Source organism: Portunus trituberculatus, chromosome 12 (genome assembly GCF_017591435.1).
Source record: "Portunus trituberculatus isolate SZX2019 chromosome 12, ASM1759143v1, whole genome shotgun sequence".
Classification (NCBI taxonomy): Eukaryota; Metazoa; Arthropoda; class Malacostraca; order Decapoda; family Portunidae; genus Portunus; species Portunus trituberculatus.
Window position 1 is genome coordinate 1,262,786 of NC_059266.1, and position 22,753 is coordinate 1,285,538.

The 22,753-nt window shown below is 38.8% G+C and overlaps 1 protein-coding gene across 1 annotated transcript in view; it reads right to left on the reverse strand.

Annotated features, from left to right (window-relative positions):
• The window catches only part of LOC123502608 (anoctamin-5-like), a 66,432-nt gene that overhangs the window by 27,479 nt on the left and 16,200 nt on the right, over window positions 1-22,753 (reverse strand). The window contains exons 5-8 of the mRNA XM_045251772.1: window positions 11,741-11,905; window positions 9,880-9,978; window positions 7,340-7,372; window positions 2,355-2,491 (exon numbers count right to left, since the gene is read on the reverse strand). Coding sequence (XP_045107707.1) covers window positions 2,355-2,491; window positions 7,340-7,372; window positions 9,880-9,978; window positions 11,741-11,905 — 434 coding nt within the window. The remainder of the gene's footprint in view (window positions 1-2,354; window positions 2,492-7,339; window positions 7,373-9,879; window positions 9,979-11,740; window positions 11,906-22,753) is intronic.

The following is a 22,753-nucleotide window of genomic DNA, read 5'->3' on the forward strand; positions in this document are numbered from 1 at the left end:
TTAAGTAGCGATGAATTTCAATGTGCAGTGTTTTGTGAAGGAATGTTATTAAAATGCCACCACTTACTCCTAGACTGTGCATGCATTATAAATATCACTGTTGCTGTGTCTGAGTCTGAACATTACAACGGTAAGTAAGTCATAAACCTTTGCCTTGACAGTGGTGGGCAATGTTTTAGCTTGTAGTGTCCTGTGAAGCAAAATTATCGAACCACCACTGATGTCCCACAGTATACATATTGCAAGGTGTTTTGCCGCCACACATGAAGGAGACTGAGTGTGCATTATGGATCCTTACAGTGATGGCAGAGATTTCAATGCGTGGTGCCTCGTGAAGGAGAGTTACCGAGTCATCACTTCTTTCCGAGACTATGCAACCATGAAATATAAATCCTGGTCATTATTTTAGTCTGAAACTGTACATACATAATAAAACTCTGCACTACAAAGGAATAAAAATGAAGTCCAAACAGCAACAGACCCTACAGTGATGACAGGGGCTTCGAAATATAGCACTTGAAGAAAAGTTACTGATCCATCACTTGCGTCCCGGACTGTACACACATGCATCGTAAGTATCTATCATCACTATGTCTATTAATATACAGCATACATCAATCTGCTGTCATATTGAGATTCTAAATGTCTGAAACTGTACATACGTCACCACCTCGCTGTACACATTAAAAGTGCTACCACGTATGTCCAAGATTGTGCATAAATCATAAACCTTACCATCTTGAAGACTGATTTCTATGTACGATGTTCCGCCAAGTATAGTTACATTAGAAAGTGAAGAAAGCTGCAAGAGGCCGTCATTTCTACAGTCTTTACCTACCTAATTCCATCTATCACTACCATCTATAAATCTATCTAATCTTGTTTCAAAGTTTCATGGCTCGATGGTAACAATTTTGCTTAACAGATGCATTGTCACAGTTTCGATTTCAACTTTTGTCCTCAACCCACTTACTACAGACACCTTGGCTAGTTAGAAAAGAATAGAAATTGTAGATGAAGCTGCACTAAATGGATGACTAAGAAATTCTCAACGCCTTCATTAGAAATAAATACAATCGTGAATTTGAAATCTTCCATCAATATCCCGAGTGAAATTAAATTGATGCCATGAGATAAAAAAGTCAAACAACCTGTAGGTGGCGCTGCAGGAGGCACTAACCCTTCACGGCCATGATCTCCTTTGTTAATAGTCACTCCACTTGAAAAATGAGTTTGTGTGGACATTAGACACACGGAAAATTGGATAATAGGTCAATTTTCTCGTTTTTCAAGTCACGGAATTATTGAAGGGAATCTTGTACACATATATAAGTGCTTGACAAGTTGCAGGTAATTGTGGGAAGTTTTGTTTGTAGTCGTGGTCAACGTGTTCTGCTAACCCCACACATCAACACTGTCTTATACTGCACATGCGGAATATTTCATGAATTCCTGTGACTCAATAATGTATACGCACAGCATTTATATCATGTTATTCCCTGTAACTCAAAATTTACTTTAGTTACCGAAATTCTCCACTGCTGCCTTTTAACCATTTCACTCCTAGTCAATCTCGTTCATTATAGCGTAAAAAATTAAATTAAACCTTCACTCCCACCATGTCCATCCAAACAATTTACTATTTGTCTCGTTGTGAAGAAACTACAACCATAGCAACAAAAGTGTTAACAGTGATAAGCATTTCTAAAAAGTATGCACGCACCAATTCAAACAGTGTTGACGGGTAGGATGCCAAAGTACGATAATGCAGCTTTTAGTCCCCGTGATCGTGACCATGGCAGTGCACGGGTTAGCGCCTCCATCAGACCAACACACCAGCCAGACACTTCACTAACTGCCCGGGCGAGAACTTTTCCATTTGCACTCGTAAATGGATAGGATATGATTTTTTCTTTTTGCTGCTTCTCGCTAAGATGATAATAGAAAGTTAATAGATCAATGTACTAGATGCAAAGTATAGCTAAATACGGTAATGAGGTAAAAAACTACATCATACTACACTATACACACACACACACACACACACACACACACACACACACACACACACACACACAAGACTGTACAACAAACACAACACAACACACCAACACGCAACAGAAGCCACACGCACAACGCAAACACACACAAACACAACACAACACAAACACTTCCATTAATTCACAACAACAACAACAACAACAACAATCCTCTCACACAAAACACAACACAACACAACAACACAAAACACAAACTCCCCACAAAATCTCCCAATCACAACAGCAATCACAGCAACAAACCTAAACATAACCCTAACGAGTCCCACCAACCCCAACACACTGGATGACACTCACTGTTCAATGTGTGACCTGGAGAACCCCGTGGAGAAATAATTGGGCTCTGGGGGGATTCGATCGTGGTTGTACTGGAACGGGTCTTTCATCCCCAGCCAGCCGAACAGACCATGCCCCTTCTGATCTGTATCGTCCTTCTGCAGTCCACGGAAGGCAGAGAGAAGGCGAGGAGGTAAAGCAGGTACATGCAGGAACCAGGTTGTGTTGTAGAGGCGGAGACACGACCAGGTAGATAGGTAGTAGAGACGACAGGAATGCAGGGTACAGCAGGGGCGTAGCAGAGGCGTAGTAGCCAAAACAAAAATTAGAGAAGGTTGTTAGTAAGAGGTCCGATATGTTTGGTCTGTTAACAAAGTACTAAGACTTTGATTATCTCTGTTTTTCAAAATAGTGCTCGCGAGAGAACAAAGCGCTTCAAAACACGAAATTAAGTTTCGAAGCTTCATTATTTCACTGCAGTGTGTAAAGTAAGCGTCAGAGGTCTATGAACTTGCTTCACTCCTTTCGATTGTGTTTAGTGTTTCCCCTCTGATAAATCCTTTAATTAACCTTTTCTTTGCTATTTGTCAAGTTTCTTTAAAAATACCAAGATATTTTTTCTTCTCGTCACCCATCTCTAAACGTCACACTGACTAGATACTGCAAAAATATGATAAATAGTCCCTTACTTTCTTGTGGACAATTAATAAGAACTTCATTTGTTATTCTAAGTGTCGAGAATTGCTAGTTTTAAGACTCTATTGATTGCTAGACTTTGTAATAGATTCCCAGCAGGTCACGGGATTCACGACTGAGAGAACACGCTAGGCAATGGAAGAGCGCAGATAATAACACTTCTGATCTCGATTGCACATTTGCTTAACTTGAAGAATTCTACATCCAGCTCTATTTAGACAACGCTTCTCCTCTCCTTCCACTCCCCTAAGCTAGAAAGAGTAATGTCCTGCCTTGGTAATCCACACGCATATCCACCTATCCACTTACCTATACCACTTAGACATAAAGGAAGCTGCGGAAACAAGCATCATTATTAGTGTCATGCAGAAACACACACGCACCCACACGGAACACCATGCAATTAACACACACGTAAACACACATGGTTAAAATTTCATGTATGGCTTACCACGTACACGTTTTCATGTGTGTGCGCTTACCGTCATGATACGCACACGGTATACATGATTAGACAGACAGACACCTGCTGATGCCCGCCGCTATGGACGAGGAATTGAAAAAAAAAAACAAGTAAAAATATATTCAAAGATCGATTTTTTTGTTATCTCGTTTCTTTTCTTCTTTCTGTTTGTGACGTAAGATTTATTATAATTATCGCGTTTCCGAGGAGTTAATATGTAAAATTGATTAATATCTAAGTAAATTAATGAATCAGAACGCAAATGTTTATCATTTTATTTTATTCTTTCCTTATTAAAAAAAAATCATTGTGTTATCGAGCCATAAAAAAGAATAAAAACTTTAGACATTAGCGAAAAAAAAAAACTCTTAAAAGCAAACTTGCCAAGATAGTTTCTCTTTAAGCTAAGACTGTGATCTAGAAAAAGAAGAAAAACACTACAATAATAGAAATATATACACGAAGAAGTAGTAACAATAACAATAACACTAATAGTAGTACTCACTATCATATATCACTATACATAAGCGACTGTGCTAAATCTATACTTACAAATTTCTATACTCTTATATACACACATAAATACATACATACATAAATACATGGATACACAGTGATCACTTCTACAATGGTTTACTTACATCACGTGCAGTGGCTCAGTGCACAGCGATGCTTGTATTGTTTATTTTGAAGCACTCCAGCTACTTGTAAGGTGGGTTAGCGGTTAGGTGAATTTAGGTAAGGTTAGGTTAGGTTAGGTAAGGTTAGGTTAGGTAAGGTTAGGCTGGGATTGTGTAAGATGAGGTTGAGTTAGGTTAGGTTAGGTTAGGTAAGGTTAGGCTGGGATAATTTATGTTCGATGAGGTTAGGTAAGGTTAGGCTGAGATTATGTAAGATGAAGTACGGTTGGTTGAATTAGGTTAGGTTAGGTTGAATTGGGTTAGGTTAGGTTGGGATTATTTGTTAGGTTAGACTGGGTTAGGCGAGGTAAACATAGGTTAGGTAAACTTAACCCCTTCGATACTGGGACACATTTTTATCTTGACATTTGTGTACGATTAGACCATTTTATTGACATTAGAAAGGGTCTATGGAGTTCAGCAGATTAATGGCCACAGTCTTCACTATTTTAATCACCCCACATGAATTTCTGAAGCTGTATACAATCACCAAACAGTAAGCAGAATGAATATGGAAACGGGTCATATTACTCAAGGGGTTAAGTTAGATAAGGTAATGTTATGTTAGATCAGGTGATGATGGGTAGACGGTTAGAGGAATGGTGAGAGGGTAAGAACGGGAGGAAGACTTAAGATGATAGTCAGAGTTATTTGGGTAATAGTGAGGAAGGAAGGTCGGATGATGAGAGATGATGTATAAGAGAAGAATAGTGAGGGAATAGTGAAGGATGGTGAAAGTCAAGAAGGGAGTGTAACTGTGGACTAGATTATGAACAGAGAAATATGGTGAGAGACTAAGTATAGTGCAAAGACAGACACCTTACTTCACTATCATCACCTAGGGAAGTGAGGAGACTACAGTAAATATAGTGAAGGACAGAATCTAAGGTGACAGTGACATGGTGAGGACATGGTGATGACTACAGCTGCGTGGAGTTACAGTGATGGCGAGGGGATGGTGAGAATGGTGAATAGTGAGTAAGAGGGTAGAGAGCTTATAGTTTAAAGGAGAAATTAGGTTATAGTGATGTAAATAGAGGTGTGGAGTTCATGGGGATGGTGAGATGGAAGAATGATAGTGATAATTAGAGATGTATTGTCTATATTGATCACCATTAAAATATTACATGAGAAGGATTTTTTATAGTGGATATGAATGAATGGTGACGAGAGTGAGAGTAGTCAGATGGAAAATAATGGTGAAAATGAGTGGATTTAGTCACGTGATAGATTGAAGAATAGTGACGTGTGGTGTGAATGGTGAGGTGAAAGATGATAGTGAAAATTATGATAATTTATTTAGCTACACAGTAGATTTAGGAATAGTGATGTCTGTGTGCAATGATGAAGATGGCGAAATACATGATGGTGAACAATTAATGTGTATGGCTAATGAAAATGAATAGTGAGGTGGAAAAATGGTGAATGTATATATTTAGTCAAGTACAGAGTTTAGTTATGTGTTAATGGTGAGGATGAATGCAATGGTGAAGATGATAGTGATAACAGGACGTGTGTGGATGGTGAGGACGTAGTGAAAAGTTGGTTAATTTATAAGTAGGCATTTAAGTAAAGAATTTAAAAGTACTGTGAACATAGAGGGATCATAATAGTGAATGTGTTGTGACATATGAAGACTTATGAGTTACCGAGTTAAAATTAATAGTGTAAACATCATTTTTTACATAGTACAGTGTGGCAAGTTTAGTGATGGTGAGTGTGGAGGTGAGAGAAAGGAACGGATAGTGATGAGTGGTTGGTTACTGTGTTGACAATGTTTTAGTGTTAGTGATGGTGAATACCAGTGTTTATATCACAACATCGTAGGTAATAGTGACTTACAGTGATTAACTTAGAGTGAAAGTAAATAAAGTAAGGAGTGTTTGGTAAAATGACTCACGAAAGACAAAAATGAAAAGAATAATCATAAAAATAATGAAAGGGTGAAAAATAATGAATAATACTAAAGTAATGAAAACTAAAGGAAATTAAAACTGTAATAATGAAAAAGAAAATACAAGACTGCCAACGCAAAGGATTCAAACATTAAAAAAAATACGAAAAAAAAGAGTAAATGTAGAAACTTAAATGCAAGGAGACAAAAAAGTAAAAGCCAAACAATAAAAAATAGAAGAAAATTTGAGAAAGTACGAAAAAATTTACAAATCTGAAATACGTGAGAACATAACACGAAAAGTAACCAAGGAGAGAAAAATAATAGTAACACATCAACGAAACTTCCATCTTAAAAGTGCATCCATAAATCTAAAACAAGCACATCAAGTTTAGAAACAAATTCATTAACACTCTTTACTTTTTTAAAACACATAAGAGACAAGGAAAAATGTCTTAAAAATACTTAAAAGACAAAAACCCTCGTAAAAATTAAAAAAAAAAAAAAAAATAGAAAAAAGATTAAAAAAATGTCTTACCATAAAAAAACAGACAAGTTTATAAAGCTGACAAAAACACTGAGTTGAAAAAAAAATGTGGCTTTGAAAAGGAAGAAAATGTTAAAAGAATGTCAAATGAAATAGAAAAAAACATAATAATAACAACGTCAACCACTAAAAATACCTCAAAAACACTGCATTTCATCATTTAAGCAGAAAAATCAAAGTTTACTAAAAGAATAAATAATGAAAAACCGGCGCTCGAGAAAAATGTATATTAAAAAGATTGTTTAGAAAAAGTTTAAAAAGTTATTTATTTTGTTTAATTATTTTGTCTGTTAGAGAGAGAGAGAGAGAGAGAGAGAGAGAGAGAGAGAGAGAGAGAGAGAGAGAGAGAGAGAGAGAGAGAGAGAGAGAGACAAAGAGAAATACACAGATATATAGACAGTAAAAGAGGAAAAAATATACAAAAGAGAAGAAAAAGAAAGAAAGAAAGAAAGAAACCAGAAACACAAAGCAAAGAGAAAAGAATAGACAGAAACAGACCGAAACAAAGAAAGAGAGAGAGAGAGACAGACAGACAGACAGACAAACAGACAAAGGCAAGAGCAGCAAGCATATTTAAACAACCGTAGTAATAATAACAACTATAACAGGAAGAGTAATAATGGTAAGGCAGCAAGGGACTCAAGGGGGACGATGCAGGGATAAGGCATAACACAGACCACAGCGGTACAGACACGGCCAATTCTCTCAGCCTTCCTTGTCACTTACCCAGACTTCGCCGCCTCGTATCACAATAAATCTCTGTGTAGCGGGAAATAGAAAACCACCATGAGAGAGAGAGAGAGAGGGGGAGGGGGAGGGGAAGAAAGAAAAAAGAAAAGGATGATAAAAAGAAAAGTGAAAGAAAGGGAAGAAAAGAAAGAAAGAAAAGGAAGAAGGAAAGAAGAGAAAAGGAACAGAAAAGAAACAGAAAAGATAGAAAAGAAAAGGTAAAGAATGAATATAAATAGATAAGAAGAAAGAATGAATGGGAAAGAGAGAGAAGAAAGAAAGAAAGAAAGAAAGGAATGAAAATAGATAAGGAGAAAGAAGAAAGGAAGAAGAAAGAAAAAGGAGGGAAGGAAAGAGAAAAAGAAAGAAAAGAAACAGAAAGAAACGGAAAAAGAAAGTAAAAAGAAAAGATGAATAAGAAAATAGAGAACGAAAGAAAAAAGAAACAAGAAAAGGACAGATAAAAAAAAGGAGACAGGAAGAAAAAAGTGCGGAACAGATGAGAGAGAGAGAGAGAGAGAGAGAGAGAGAGAGAGAGAGAGAGAGAGAGAGAGAGAGAGAGAGAGAGAGAGAAGAAGCAGAGAGGTGAAGACTTAATCCATCATCGCCTTTATTTCTTCAACTTTTTTTTTTTTAAGAACACATGAACAATGACTTAATTATACACAATGGCAAAATACTTCATTACTTATACAGCAAAATATCTACTTAAGTGTGCAATAGTAAGTGAATTAATTATGTCATGAGATATATTCCATTATTTACTCGTATTGTTAATTAGGTTAGTAAATATGAAAGGGGAGTAATAGATGTAACACTCACAAATGAATAGAGAATAGGTAAATAACAGTGGTAATAATGATAAACTTACAATATTCAACGTTCAAAGACATACAGTTTAATATCTACACTTCTATATACAGTTACCTACCATACAGTTAAGGGTAGTGCAAAAAAATACGTGTTGTTCATCTGTATGTGTGTATATGTGTGTGTGTGTGTGTGTGTGTGTGTGTGTGTGTGTGTGTGTGTGTGTGTGTGTTCGTGTGTTCTATTTGTATCATATTTAATATTTTACACACACACACACACACACACACACACACACACACACACACACACACACACACACACACACACACCACTTCCTCAGGTAATGAATTCGACTGATTTATTGGTTTATTACGTATTCCTACACATCTTTGTCCTCGTGTGTGTGTGTGTGTGTGTGTGTGTGTGTGTGTGTGTGTGTGTGTGTGTGTGTGTGTGTGTGTGTGTGTGTGTGTGTGTGTGTGTGTGTGTGTGTGTGTGTGTGTGTGTGTGTGCTACATACTAACACTAAACAGTCATGCACGGTGGTAATTTCATGTTAGGAGAGAAGTTAAAGATAAAAAAAGTAATGACAAGTATCACTCTACTTTCAATGAATTAGAGAGACAAAAAAGTATCAAAACACAAAATTCATTGCAGGAAAAGCTCTCTTCCTCTCCCACGCACACACCAATAAATCAATAAATAAACGTGAATCTTTTAAACTGTATTGAGGATTTCAGGAATGTATAGAAGGAATGAAAAAAACAATTATTCTTTCCTTTCCCTAATGCTACATCTCCGTTTCCTCTTTCTCCTCCTCTTCCATCATCCTCTCCTCCTCATCTTCCACATCCTCCTACCACTCTACCATCACTATGAAACTCCATTCAACTACTACTTAATTCTGAGTCACTACACATATCCCTAGATCTACTTACCTACTTATCCTCTCACTTATATATGGAAAAGTACAAAAATAAAAGGAGGAAATAGAAAAATAAGTACTTTCAGGCCACACACCATTGCAGGACGAGTACTTACACCACACACAAAATGATGATAGAAAGAAATTAATGATAAGAAGAGAAAGAAGACAGACATATTACAAGACCACGAACCACAACAACACCACCACACCATCACACCACACGCCTCATCACCACACACCACCACACACCATAAATCATAATACGATATAAAGACCAAAATAAAGGTACAATAGAAAACCATCACATCAAAAGACCACAAACCACACACCACCACACACCAGACGCCACTGGCATATACGCACACCACAGCACATCACACATATGGAGAAAAGAACCTAAGTAAAAGAATGATATAAAAGAACACATTAGACCACACGCCACCACACACCACCAAGCACCACATCACTGTAATATGGAAAAAGGACGAAAATGAAGGGGTGATGCTGATATAGAAGCTTTATAACACACACACCACTTCACACCACACCACACCAGACAAGGAGGGTATAGACACTCCTCACAACCCTCACACCACACTTTACGAGAAATAATACAGAAAAGAAAGGAAAAATAGGATATAAACCACTTCACACCACATGAGAGGAAAAAAAGACACCACAATAGACGAAAAAATAAAGAACGAAAGAAAGAAAATAAAAAAGTAAAGTAGAAATACAAACATTCTTAAGAGCCGCACACCACACCACCATACACCACACACCACACACCACATACCTTGATGGGTTTCTTCAACTTCATAATCTCAGCATAGCGCGCCAGCAAGTCCCAGGGAACGTGGATTTTGACAAAGTAAGTCTCGCCGTCTTGTGATTGCTGTGGAGAGAGAGAGAGGAGAGAGAGAGAGAGAGAGAGAGAGAGAGAGAGAGAGAGAGAGAGAGAGAGAGAGAGAGAGAGAGAGAGAGAGAGAGTAGAGAGAGAGAGAGAGAGAGAGAGAGAGAGAGAGAGAGAGAGAGAGAGAGAGAGAGAGAGAGAGAGAGAGAGAGAGAGAGAGAGAGAGAGAGAGAGAGAGTAGTAGAGAGAGAGAGAGAGAGAGAGAGAGAGAGAGAGAGAGAGAGAGAGAGAGAGAGAGAGAGAGAGAGAGAGAGAGAGAGAGAGAGAGAGAGAGAGAGAGAGAGAGAGTAGTAGTAGAGAGAGAGAGAGAGAGAGAGTAGAGAGAGAGAGAGAGAGAGAGAGAGTAGTAGAGAGAGAGAGAGAGAGAGAGAGAGAGAGAGTAGTAGTAGTAGTAGTAGTAGTAGTAGTAGTAGTAGTAGTAGTAGTAGTAGTAGTAGTAGTAGTAGTAGTAGTAGTAAGAAAGACAGCAATAGCAGCAGTAGCAGCATCAAAACCGCTTTATAACACAACACAACAACTAACAACAACGAAATAAAACTCCACAATTTACTTAATTAAAAAATAATAAATAAATAAACAATACCGCTTTCAATCTCACACCAAAGCAACATTCGATACCGACGCAAGACACACGATGCATTCTGACACCACATATCAACTCGTGCAAGATATTGACACCCATTGATTTATCCTTAATCTTCCCATCAAAGGACCACGCCGCTTGTATTCTGAAATCTTTGCTCTACCACCACGATTACTGAGGCCACAGAGATGACTAGCCGGGTTCCTCAAAGTGTTTCTTCTGTTAATAATGTAGAAATATCTTTAATCTGTCACTAGAATCGTAAATAGACACCACAGAGATGACCAGCTGAGTTCTTAAAAATGCTACTCCTGTTGATAATATAGAAATATCTTTAATCCTTCACTGAAATCATATAATCGCCGCAGAGATGATCAGACGAGTTCTTAAAAGTGTTTCTCATGTTAATAATGTGGAAATATCCTTAATCTGTCACTAGAATCGTAAAAACCCATAAAAACCAGTGTGATTTGAAGTACAGCCCTTTTTTAGAGGTGCGGCACGAAAGTGATTCCGAATATTTGTCCACGCCATCAGTGACGTCACACCTGCATCACCCGCCGAGCCAATCACATGACAGTACCCGTGATGTCACCAAGGTTTCTGACGTCATCCTGAACTTTCGCCCCGCCTCTCCGCCCACACTCGCTCCCAGCCACGCAAAATTAATACTTCTTGGTCCCGAAATGGTTCTTATCTGATTTGTGAGTCTGTTGTTTGTTTTGTGACTGCTGCTGCTGCTGCTGCTACTGTTGTTGTTGCTGCTGTTGCTGCTACCACTATTGCTGCTGCTGCTGCTGCTGCTGCTGCTGCTGCTACTGTTGTTGTTGTTGTTGCTGTTGATGCTACCACTATTGCTGGTGCTGATGCTATTATTAGTATTAGTACTACTACTACTACTACTACTACTACTACTACTACTACTACTACTACTACTACTACTACTACTACTACTACTACTACTACTACTACTACTACTTCTACTACTTCTACTACTACTACTGTTACTGCTGCTGCTAGTAGTAACAGTAGTAGTAGTAGCAGCAGTAGTAGTAGTAGCAGTAGCAATAGTACAACAACAACAAAAAGAATAACATCCCTCCCTTCATCTCACCACTATCACCCTCCCACCACCACCACCACCACCATCTCACCACTCACCGTCTTATCCTCAGTCTCCAGCTCCAGGCCTTCCTCCATCAAGTTCTCCTGGAAGACGCGCCTCCTCTCTGCCAGCTCCTCGTCCCCGTCATCCTTGAACACCAGCACGAAGTCAATGCGTCGCTTGTTGTCCCGGAAGAAGAGTGTCTCGACTGTCTTCCTCACCTATGTGGTAGAGAGCAGGTGTGTTTAGTGTTCGTGAAGGGAGAGGTGGGTGGAGGTGGGTAAGGAGCAGAGGGGATATGGTGGGAAGGAAGAGAGAAAGAGGGAGGTGGAGGAAAGAAAGAAAGGAATAGGGAGGGGAAGGAAGAAAGAAAGAGGGAGATGGAGGAAAAAAAAAGGAATACGGAGGGGAAGGGAGAGAAAGAGAGAGGGAAGAGGAAGAGACAGGGAAGGAGGAGGAGGAGATGAAGTACTAGTGAAAAGGGAAGAATGGGAGAAGGAGGGAAGGGAAGTAAAATCCTGGTTGAATTACTGGTTGAGTGAAGAAATACCATTAAAAAGCCTGCAAATTATTCGTTAGAACTTATAAAAAAAAGCGCAGATTTTTTATTGAATCATGACAAGAATAATAAAAACATCTTTAAGATCTTTGTTTCCTTCATTGCAGTATTCTAGAACCATCCTTAGTAACAACAATTAACTTCCTGTAGAGCGCAGAACCATTGGTGAAATACAGTAAGAATGATGAAAAACACCATTTAAAACTATAATAAATTTCACTCCAGCCTGTTAAAAGTGTGGAATGATGATTAGCTTATCACTACAACCAAATAAACGACCCTGAAAATCCCAGTAACGTTCACTAAAGCCTATTAGAAGAGTTGAGTCCGTGTTACAATAATGATGACACCCCTTCAAAATACACCTTTAATTTTACTTAAGTCTATTAAAGTAACTGAATAATACACCAAAACGTTTAGTGGTGCATTAAGACGCTTTCACTCCCTCTAGTAACATTTCCACTCAGCAAAATCACAAGAGTGAAGAAAAGATAAGTGTCATTGCGTCGCAGTCAGAGGATAATCTCTCTCAGCACGCGAGGCACGAACCTCTCCTGCCACTGCGATCTCCGCCGCTCGACAGAGATGAACGCTTCCCTCAAACACTACCAAGCACCAATAGACTTTTATTCCCTGTGGCCTTCATACCAGTACTGATGTGAGAACAAACGTTTCAAAATATCTAAGACTTTCCCTTAATCTCTTCAGTACCAGGACGCGTTTTCATATTCATTCTGATTACTATTTTGGCCATAGCTTCAGAAACATGTTGGGGTTAGAATAGTAAAGACTCTGGCCATCAGTGTTTTGACCTCCATAAATCTTTCCTAATGCAAATAAAATTGTCTAATCATACCAAAAAATCAAGGTAGAAATGCGTGTCAGTATTGAAGGGGTTAAGTTCTACAGTGCTACAGTCAATCAACATTCGAAGCACTGAGAAAGAAAAAATGAAAATAAAAAAACGATTTGCATGTACACACAAACGATGGAATAAATGGTAAATATCACCTTTTCTAACCTACTGAACCACATATTTAAGAAGCTGCCGTGGAAAAGCGTCTGAAAGTTGTAAACAATTCGGAAAATATTATTAAACTAGAAATAAATAAGCCACAAACAACGATCATCATCAACACAAACCCACACAGTCCTAGAGGCAACAGAAATAAGGTACACGCCAATATGCCACCGTTGCCTCCCTGACCAACCATCGCGTAGGCAGGTAACAAATGCCTTTACCTGGAACTGAGTCACATGTCTGACTTCTGGGGGGTGGTGGGCGGAGGGGAGGAGGCTTGAGGGGTGGCGGGTGGAGGGGAGGCGGACTGGGGTGATTGGAGAGAAAGAGGAGCGGCGGTAGGCTGGCGTGCTTGGTGTGTAGCGAGGCAGGGAGATGTCAGCGTTGGCCGGTTTGACGAAGTTCTTGAGAGGGTCATAGCGTTTCATGGTTGGCTAAGTGGGTGTTGGTGGTTCTTCAGGGTAGTGGCCGGTGGGGCGTGACTGTTTGAGTATGGCTGACAGTCTTTCCTTACTGACTGTGTGTGTGTTTGTGGGGAGTGACAAAGTGAGTGTTGTGTTACTGTTTCTTTCTCGTGTTTGTGTTCGTTGTATCTATTAGTTTTCCTGTTTTTTTTTATGTAATATAGTGCGTTTTAAAGATTGTATAAAAAATGATAGAATACAAAATGTTATAGAAATGTTGAGTGTAAATGTGAATGCTGCGGTATTACTGTTTTTTCTATGCTAGTTCTCTCTCTCTCTCTCTCTCTCTCTCTCTCTCTCTCTCTCTCTCTCTCAATGGTAATATGATAAGTGTTAATGACTCTTTATAGATAACAATACAGAAACGAGGCGCGTGAGTGAGTGTCTGTATGAATAACGACAGTTTTTGTTGCTGTTTTTTCTTGTTTCCATTATATCTCTCCTTGGCTTCCTTTTTAATAGAAATACAGCATGTCTATATAATAATACAGTAAAATTAGTGCACAAATAGTCAGTGAATTTTACGTGTGTGAAGGTTGTGTTGTTTTTACTTGTGTTGGTTTTCACTTCGGTTTTCTTACTGATGGTGTTGTATCAGTGTTAATAATGTTACAATAATAACCATGATATAATAAATTGCGTTCAGGATCTTTCTATTTCAATTTTTTTATCTATTATTGATTCATATTCCTCTAATTTTCAATACATATCATTATTTATTCGTTTTTTTTTCGAAAGCTTCTTGTATTTTTGTCTTATTTTCTATTCTAATACGAGATTCTTATAATTCTGTTTGTACTTTGTTAACTACTGCTACCACTACAACCACCACCACCACTACTACTGCTACTACTGCTACTACTGCTATTACTACTACTGGTCGCTTCTTTCAAAAGTACAAATGGAGAAAAAATATGAGAATAAAAGTGTGTGTGTGTGTGTGTGTGTGTGTGTGTGTGTGTGTGTGTGTGTGTGTGTGTGTGTGTGTGTGTGTGTGTGTGTGTGTGTGTGTGTGTGTGATCTTCTGCCCCGCCGGTCCCTGAAGGTGTCCCAATCGAAGAAAACTATTGAAGGAAGAGGATAAAAAGAAGGTACAATCGATACGGCTTTATCTTTCCTCCTGTTTACTTATTGTTTTCCACTTTTCTTCTTTATCACGGCTTGCGTATGGTGTTCCTCTTGTTATCGTTTGCTTTCTATTTTATTCGTCCTTTTTCACGTGTTTATTTGTTTTTGTTTTTTTTCGTTTATATCTATTTTTTACCGTTTTCTTTTCTTCTCTTCTTTTATTTCCTGTTTATGTTTGTCTTTTCCTTCTCTTTTATGATTTGTTTGATTGTTTTCTTTCTCTCTAAATGTTCTCCTTTCCTCCCTTTTAACTTGTTCACTTTCTCTCTCTCTTCTCTTTTCTATCATTTATTTACTTTCTCTCTTTCCTTTCAATTTTTTTCGCTATATTATATTATTTGTTGTTTAATGGTTTTCTTATTCTTTACTTGTTTATTCTATTTTTTCTTCTTCTTCAATTTTTCTTTCTTCTATTTAATGCTTTCTTCCCATTTAAGACTTTTTTTCCTATTTCTTCCTTTTTTTTTATTTATACCATGTGGGCTTTTCACGGTAATTTATGGGCTAAAAGGACAAGATCTAATGACTGTGATTTTTGTGTTTTTGTTGTGTTTCTGAGATTTTAGTGGAGGTTTGGTTAGGTTAGGTTAGGTTAATCTCTTGCCGTGCTCTTAATGTAACCCCGTTCTGTCTGTCACACTGGCCTTGCACTGACAGAATTCCTGACCCTCGCCTCGTTTTCACTTAAGTGACCTTGTCCTCGAGACTGTGGCGGCTACTCACGGCACTCTAATTGGCACTTGGTGTTGGGTGTGCCCGTGTGTTGGTGCGTCCCACTAATTGCCTCACGCACACCTTGTTCACTGGTAATCTGCAGCAATCACATCAGCAGGGCAATAATTTCAAGGTGAGGTTAGTGTGCCCTTGTGTTGATGTGTATGTTTGTTCCTTTGATGTGTTCACTGTTTTTTTTTTCTTTTAGACTTGTATTTTTATTCTTATGCCTCTTGATAAAACCACACCTTGTCCATCACACTGGATTTATATCACTACTATTTTCAAGACATTTGTCCTTTTCTTTCGGCTGACTGTTGATCTGCAAGGGGACTGGCAATTAAGTGGAGTTTTCTCTTTATTTTTTGTTGCCCTTGGACTGCTTCCTCTCTTGCATTAAAAATACTTTACTACTATTTTCCTTTCATTTCAAGACTCGTATTTTTGTTTCTCTAATCTGTTTACTGCTTTTCTCTCGTATATTAATGCTACTCAATCTTAACCTACAGGAAATCGCATCAGTAGAACAGTAATTGCTTGGTGAGAGGTGAGGTTGGTAAGTGTGTTGGTGTGTCACTGTCTCACACACACCTAATTTACTCGCAGTCTGCAAGAATCACGTCAGTAGACCAGTAATTATCAGGTGGGGTTGATTTGTACATTGCCCCTTCATTATCTCTCCTGGAATCACGTTTGGAGTCACGCTGAGATGTGCTAGTTAATCTGACTGCTTTGGTTCCCTCTCTTGGCGAAGTAGACTAGTGTCAGTTTAGAGTACAGCTTCAATGCCACCTATGACAGTAAAGTGATGGAGAAGTTTAGTGCAGTGCCCGTAGTTTTTTTCCTTCACTTGAATGTGCGTTACTATCATGTCATACTGTTACCAAGACTAAGTTACTCAGGCATTGCGCTACTTCCCTCGTGTCTCTTCTAGTCGTGTAATCGTATCGGCTATTTCTTTTTTTTTCCAGTTTTCTTTACGATGCAATGTTACGTTCAAGTTTCCAGGAACAACAGGCACTAGATCACTTCCAACGCGACGCTATGTTCCTGGCTTTCTGCAGGTGAGGGCCACACACGCTCAGCCGCTCGAGAGTCACACCGCGCCACACCGCCACACTGCCACACCGCCACGCCACGTCCCTCACCGCACACTGAAGTCGCCGCCAACACCCCGTCGCCCTTCCCACAGACCGTCACGTAACCCACAGGCGCTCAATGGACGGCACGCGCGCTCATTGGCTGAATAGGAGAGCACAAAGCGAACCGGTGCCTTGCTAAACTCAGGATGGGGTTTGCTCCGGTAAATCCAGGTGTAATCCAAGTCCAATCCAGGCGTGATCCATACTAAGGAGGATGTCGTGGATGGTTTCCGAGCTGCGCCTTGAATTCTCTCTCCCTCTCGCTATGGATTCCCGATAACTCACACTTGGCGGCTTACTGCAGTGGGTAATATTTATACCTACAATCTAGTCACGTCAAAATATGCGTGAAGGATTCTAGGATGAGGTGACGCTGTGTGAGGTAGGGGAGGGAAGGTGTTGATTACGACACCAGATGAAAGAAAGAAAGAGAGAGAGAGAGAGAGAGAGAGAGAGAGAGAGAGAGAGAGAGAGAGAGAGAGAGAGAGAGAGAGAGAGAGAGAGAGAGAGAGGAGGAAAGGAAGGAGCCACACGAGTATAAATGAGTAAAAGGCGCATGACAAACACACTGACATACTGATAAATTACCCTTCAGCATATTTCCTCCCAACAGTTGAACCTGCATCCACACGCCTCCACACCCCTCCCCAGTACTTCTCCCTCACCCTACACCCTACACTGCCTAACACTCCTCTCCCCACATACCCTACATCCCATTGCTCTTTACCTCACGCGATACCCTCCCATACACACCCATCACTGCCCCTTCACTCATCATTCATCACTGTCCTTCCCCTAACATTTCTACACTTCCGCCTACACACTCCCACAGTACACCTCACGTCCACACCTCCATATTCTAGTGATTCTCGTTTCTACACACTCATCCACACACTGATCCATATGCAACTGGTCTTCCTAAACTTTCCCTCTTGCATTACTAGCTCCACATTGCAATACCTGCATATCAAACCAGCCTTCAGCTAAGACATGCCAAGATTTCCGTGTTCATCCATTTCTTGTCACTTTTCCTTTGGCTAACTATCGATTCTGTAAGGACACTGGCGATTGAGTGGATCTTTTTCTTGATCTTTTGTTGCCCTAAGCCAGTCCTCCCCTCTTATATAAAAAAGTTCATAAATACTGCTTCTCTGTCCTCCATCCAGACACATCCACATCGCCCCACATCTAAGACATCCCCAAAACTTCCCTTCTCCTCCACATCACATCTCACTTATCCATCAGCTAACGCACACCCACATTACTCCACATGCACAAAGGATAGCTCAGCATTATCCCATCCTTCTCTCCTCTCCACATCCTAAACACTTCCCTCTTGTCCACCACTCCCACACACACACCCACACTGCTAAACACTCAACACTCCCACACACACACACACACACACACACACACACGAATGCCATAACACATACCAAAACACTGGCTCATTCTCCTCCCACACACCAGTACTTCAACAACACACACACACACACACACACACACACACACACACACTCTTCCACCCCACCCAAAGCATCTCCCCACCCATCCTGCCCTATTTTCGTACCATTAGACGAACAAACATCACGTAATACATTCGATGCAAAATTATTCATCGATTCTCAGGATGTAATAGCGTGGCAAAAATCCGCATCTTCGTGTTATTTATGGCCCCGAGACGTTTTTTGCACCACAACAAATCCATACGTGTTTGTGACAATCCGGATCAACAACTGGTGCTTCTTGGGGACTTTGGAGCATTTTATTTTCATTTGTTTATCTTTTGTTTGTTTTTTCATTGAGATTTTTATTTTTTTTATTTTATTTATTTTTTTTTTCAGTGGGTCTTTACAATTTTCTTGTTTAAGTGGGTCTTTTTCAGTTTTTTTTTTATTCCAGTGGGTCTTTTTTGCCGTGTTTTTGTTTAAGTGGGGTTTTTTTACCGTGTTTTTGTTTCAGTGGGTCTTTTTTACCGTGTTTTTTGTTTCAGTGGGTCTTTTTTAATCTTTTTTTATTTCAGTGGGTCTTTTTTGCCGTGTTTTTGTTTCAGTGGGTCTTTTTTTTACCGTGTTTTTGTTTCAGTGGGTCTTTTTTAATTTTTTTTTATTTCAGTGGGTCTTTTTTGCCGTGTTTTTGTTTCAGTGGGTCTTTTATTACCGTGTTTTTGTTTCAGTGGGTCTTTTTTTTTACCGTGTTTTTGTTTCAGTGGGTCTTTTTTACCGTGTTTTTGTTTCAGTGGGTCTTTTTTACAGTGTTTCATTTCAGTGGGTCTTTATATGATGTCTTTTTTTTCACTGGGTCTTTCTTCACTATCTTTTCAGTGGATCTTTATTTTTAACCTATTTTTTTCAGGGGTTCTTTTTCACTGCCTTGTTATTTCAGTGTCCCTTTCCTTCAGCAGGCTTTTTTTTTTTTTCAATGGGCTCTTTTACATTTCTTTTTTAATGGGGCTTTTCTCAGTAGCGGCTTTTTTTTCAGTGCGTCTTTTAATCAGTGAGTGAATAACGAAAAATGGACGTATAAAGATGAAACACGCGGAAATAAAGGTCCAAACTAGTTAAGATATTGAAAAGATAATAAAAAAAAGGTACTTGTATAGTAGACACGGAAGGAGAAACAAGGAAACAAGTGACATTATTTGTCCATTTGAGTGAAAGTGTTTGTCGATAGAAATAGTCTTGTAAATGATGATGGAACGGAATACGAAGGAATACAAAGGACATTCACAGCCTATTTTTTATCATCATTCCCAGTTCTCTCAGTTTTAATAAAGGATGGACATGAAAGAGGATTCCTTGGCTGGTACAGGAACATACGGAAATAAAATGTCCAAACTAGTGAAGATATTCGAAAGATAGTCAAAAAAAAAGAGAAACAAGGAAACAAAAAGAGACGTGGGTGAGAACAGAACGTGGAGGGGAAGTTGATATTATTTGACCATTTGAGTGAAAGTGTTTGTCGATAGAAATGTTATAAATGATGATGGAAAGGGAATACAAGGGAATACAAAGGACATTCACAGCCTATTCTACCTCTGTGTCCTCAAGGTGGTTTTTATTTTCATTCCCAGTTCTCTCAGTGTTAATAAAGGATTGCCATGAAAGAGGACTCCATGGTTGGTACAGGAGTCATCATATTCTTTTCACAATTCTAAATCTTGAATGAAGAATGAATGTGTAGCAAGGTGCAGGTAGTTTTGTGTGAAAGAAGATACCAGGCCATTATATTTTTCAAACCTTTTTTTCTATTTTAATCATATGTTGCTCATATACTTTTTTTTTAATCTACATGCGTATATTTATTTTGTTGTTTTTGTGTGTATTTATCTATTTCATATTATCTATTGTATGTAATAAATAAAGCCATCGCTCCTTCACGCTCAGAGCTCACATTGACATACAAAGAGAGCATCGCCTCGGATAAAGCTTCGAGATTTTTATAAGGACAGGTGTCAGATCCCAAAATTAATCCACTGCTGCTTGAAATAGACCGCCAACAAATCACTCACATATTCCATGCATTTCTTTTTTATTCATGTAAGAGGAGAAAACTGGACATGTTTAAGTCTATGTATTGGTATTGGGTACTATAAATTATTTCGAGTGTTTCTAGAGTTCCAGGTGTTTCTAATGCGCGTGTGAGGAGGTGAGGAAGGTGAGGAGGTGAGAGCTGCCTTGTGCCATCACGCCTCCACCTTTCTAGGGATCGAAACGTAAAGGTCTAAGCTGTGAGCCGCGCGTGCTAACCATTACGCTAAGGAGGCAGCTGTGTCATTACGGGTAACTCATCATTGCCAGGCTACTCAAGGGTGCTCCAGCTGCCAATCTATACTATTTATGCATTCTATTGACGCCAAGGGGAGGACATTGGCTAACGCTTGTGTGCCTCTGCCGGGCCTCCAACCTGGGCTGTCCCTGGCAAGACGTAGCCCATGTCATCATTTATGTCTATTTTTTACACGAAGATAGGCCTAAAAATGTTAAAAAAATGTTGTTCAATACCTAAAAAAGAAAGAAAGAAAGATAGAGATTTGAAATAGTTCGTCAATGTAGTTTAGGAAGTGTCCGTTGCTCATCTGTTTCAACTAATCATATATAAAAAAAGAGGTTTAATACCCAAAAATACCAAAGAGATAGAGGTTTGGAATAGTTGGTCAGTGTAGTTTAGGAAGTGTCTCGTTGCTCATCTGTTTCAACTAATCATATATAAAAAAAAGAATTGATTAATACCCGAAAATACCCAAAGAGATAGACAGATATGAAATAGTTGATCAGTGTAGATTAGGAAGTGTCTCGTTGCTCATCTTTTTCAACTAGTCATATGGTTAGAGTTATTCGCAGATAAGATGAAACAGTTGATCAGGACAAAGTCTCGTTGCTCATCTTTTTCAACTAGTCATATCGTTAGAGTTATTCGTTGTGCACATTCTCATAAACACAAATACTTTGAGAATGCAAACTTTAACCCTTTCACCATAACACACCTTCCAAAATCACGAACAGCTTTCTGGATACTTACATTCACACTACACTCTCTTTAATACCTTTAGTGTATAGAAAAGATAAAGTAAAACCATAGTCTCTCTTTTCTGCAGTGTGTGTCCGTACAGTCAATATTCCCAGTGGCTCTCGTTACTAACAAAAGAATACAACAACACTAACGCCAACATAAACACTAATATCAGCGCAACAGTAGCCATAAACAAAACAATTGACAAGGTTCAGATTTTTACATAACGACAATAGCAGGGCAACAAAAAGGAACACTAGTATTACTACAACAACAGCCATAAAAAGAAGAGGAAAGATAGATACCAGGAAGAAACACAGACATGAAGACAGACAGACAGCAAGAATTAAAGGAAGAAGCTATAACATTGATATCTTTTTACGTAAGAGGAGGAAAGATAGATAGAAAGGAAGAGAGACAGACAGGCAGACAGACAGACAGACAAACTTAATAAAAAAAAAGAAACTAACATTGATATCTTTTAACGTAAGAGGAACACTAGAAGAAGGATAGATAGACAGGAGGACAGAGAGGCAGAAAGAAAGAGAGAATTAATGAAAAACGTTGATATTCTGTTTACGAAAGAGGAACACAGAAAAAATATAGATAGACAGAAAACCAGACAGACAGACAGACAGATAAAAAACGAATAAAAAAAAACATTGATATTCTGTTTACGTAAGGTCTAAGGCAACAAAAACGAATAAAAAAAATCATTTAAACTGCCAGTAAGTGAAGAGAGAGCTAGAGAGATTACCCAAAATTAAAGGCTATATAAATATTTTCAAATCTTTGCTTGGTGAACACAAATTTGGACTCGCCAGAACTGAGTCAGACGTGGGAGGCGTGAATGGTATGTGAGCGTGACAAAGCAGCGTGGTAAATTAACGTGATAAGCCAGAATTCGATGCTGCACGCTCCTCAAGATGGTGAAGACGGTAAACAGCTTAGTCCTCCTGCAAATCTTGAAGGAGAAAACGTGGTGAAGGTAGACTAAAGTGAAAATAAATAGATAAATGGAAGATAGAAACAGGGGTCAAAAAAGGAAGGCTCTGGGAATGTTAGTGAAGAATAAAACGTGCAGAAAGTGACAGACAGGAAGAAAAAATAGATAGACAGGAAGACAGGCAAAACAGACTGACATAAAGAAAGAAGGAAGGAAGGAAGAATGAAAGAAAGAAAGAAAGAAAGAAAATAAGAAAGATGGCAGGTAAAGAACATACGAGTACAGACAGACGGAAAGAAAGAGAGAGAAAAAAAAAGAAAGAAAGAAAGAAAGATAAACAGTTCCCAGAAAACAAGAGAAAAAAAAAAAAAAGAAAAAAGAAATGAAGGTTAAAAGAAAGAGAACAAAGGAGAGGAAGAGCTAACTAACAAACCAATTAAGAAACTAACAAAGGAGAAAGAGGAAGACGAAGAGAAAATCACACAACATTATAACACAATTGACGTAAGAGAAGTAAGGAAAAGTTAAATAAAAAGGAAGAATAACAAAGGGAAATCACACATCACAGCGCATTCCAGGTAAA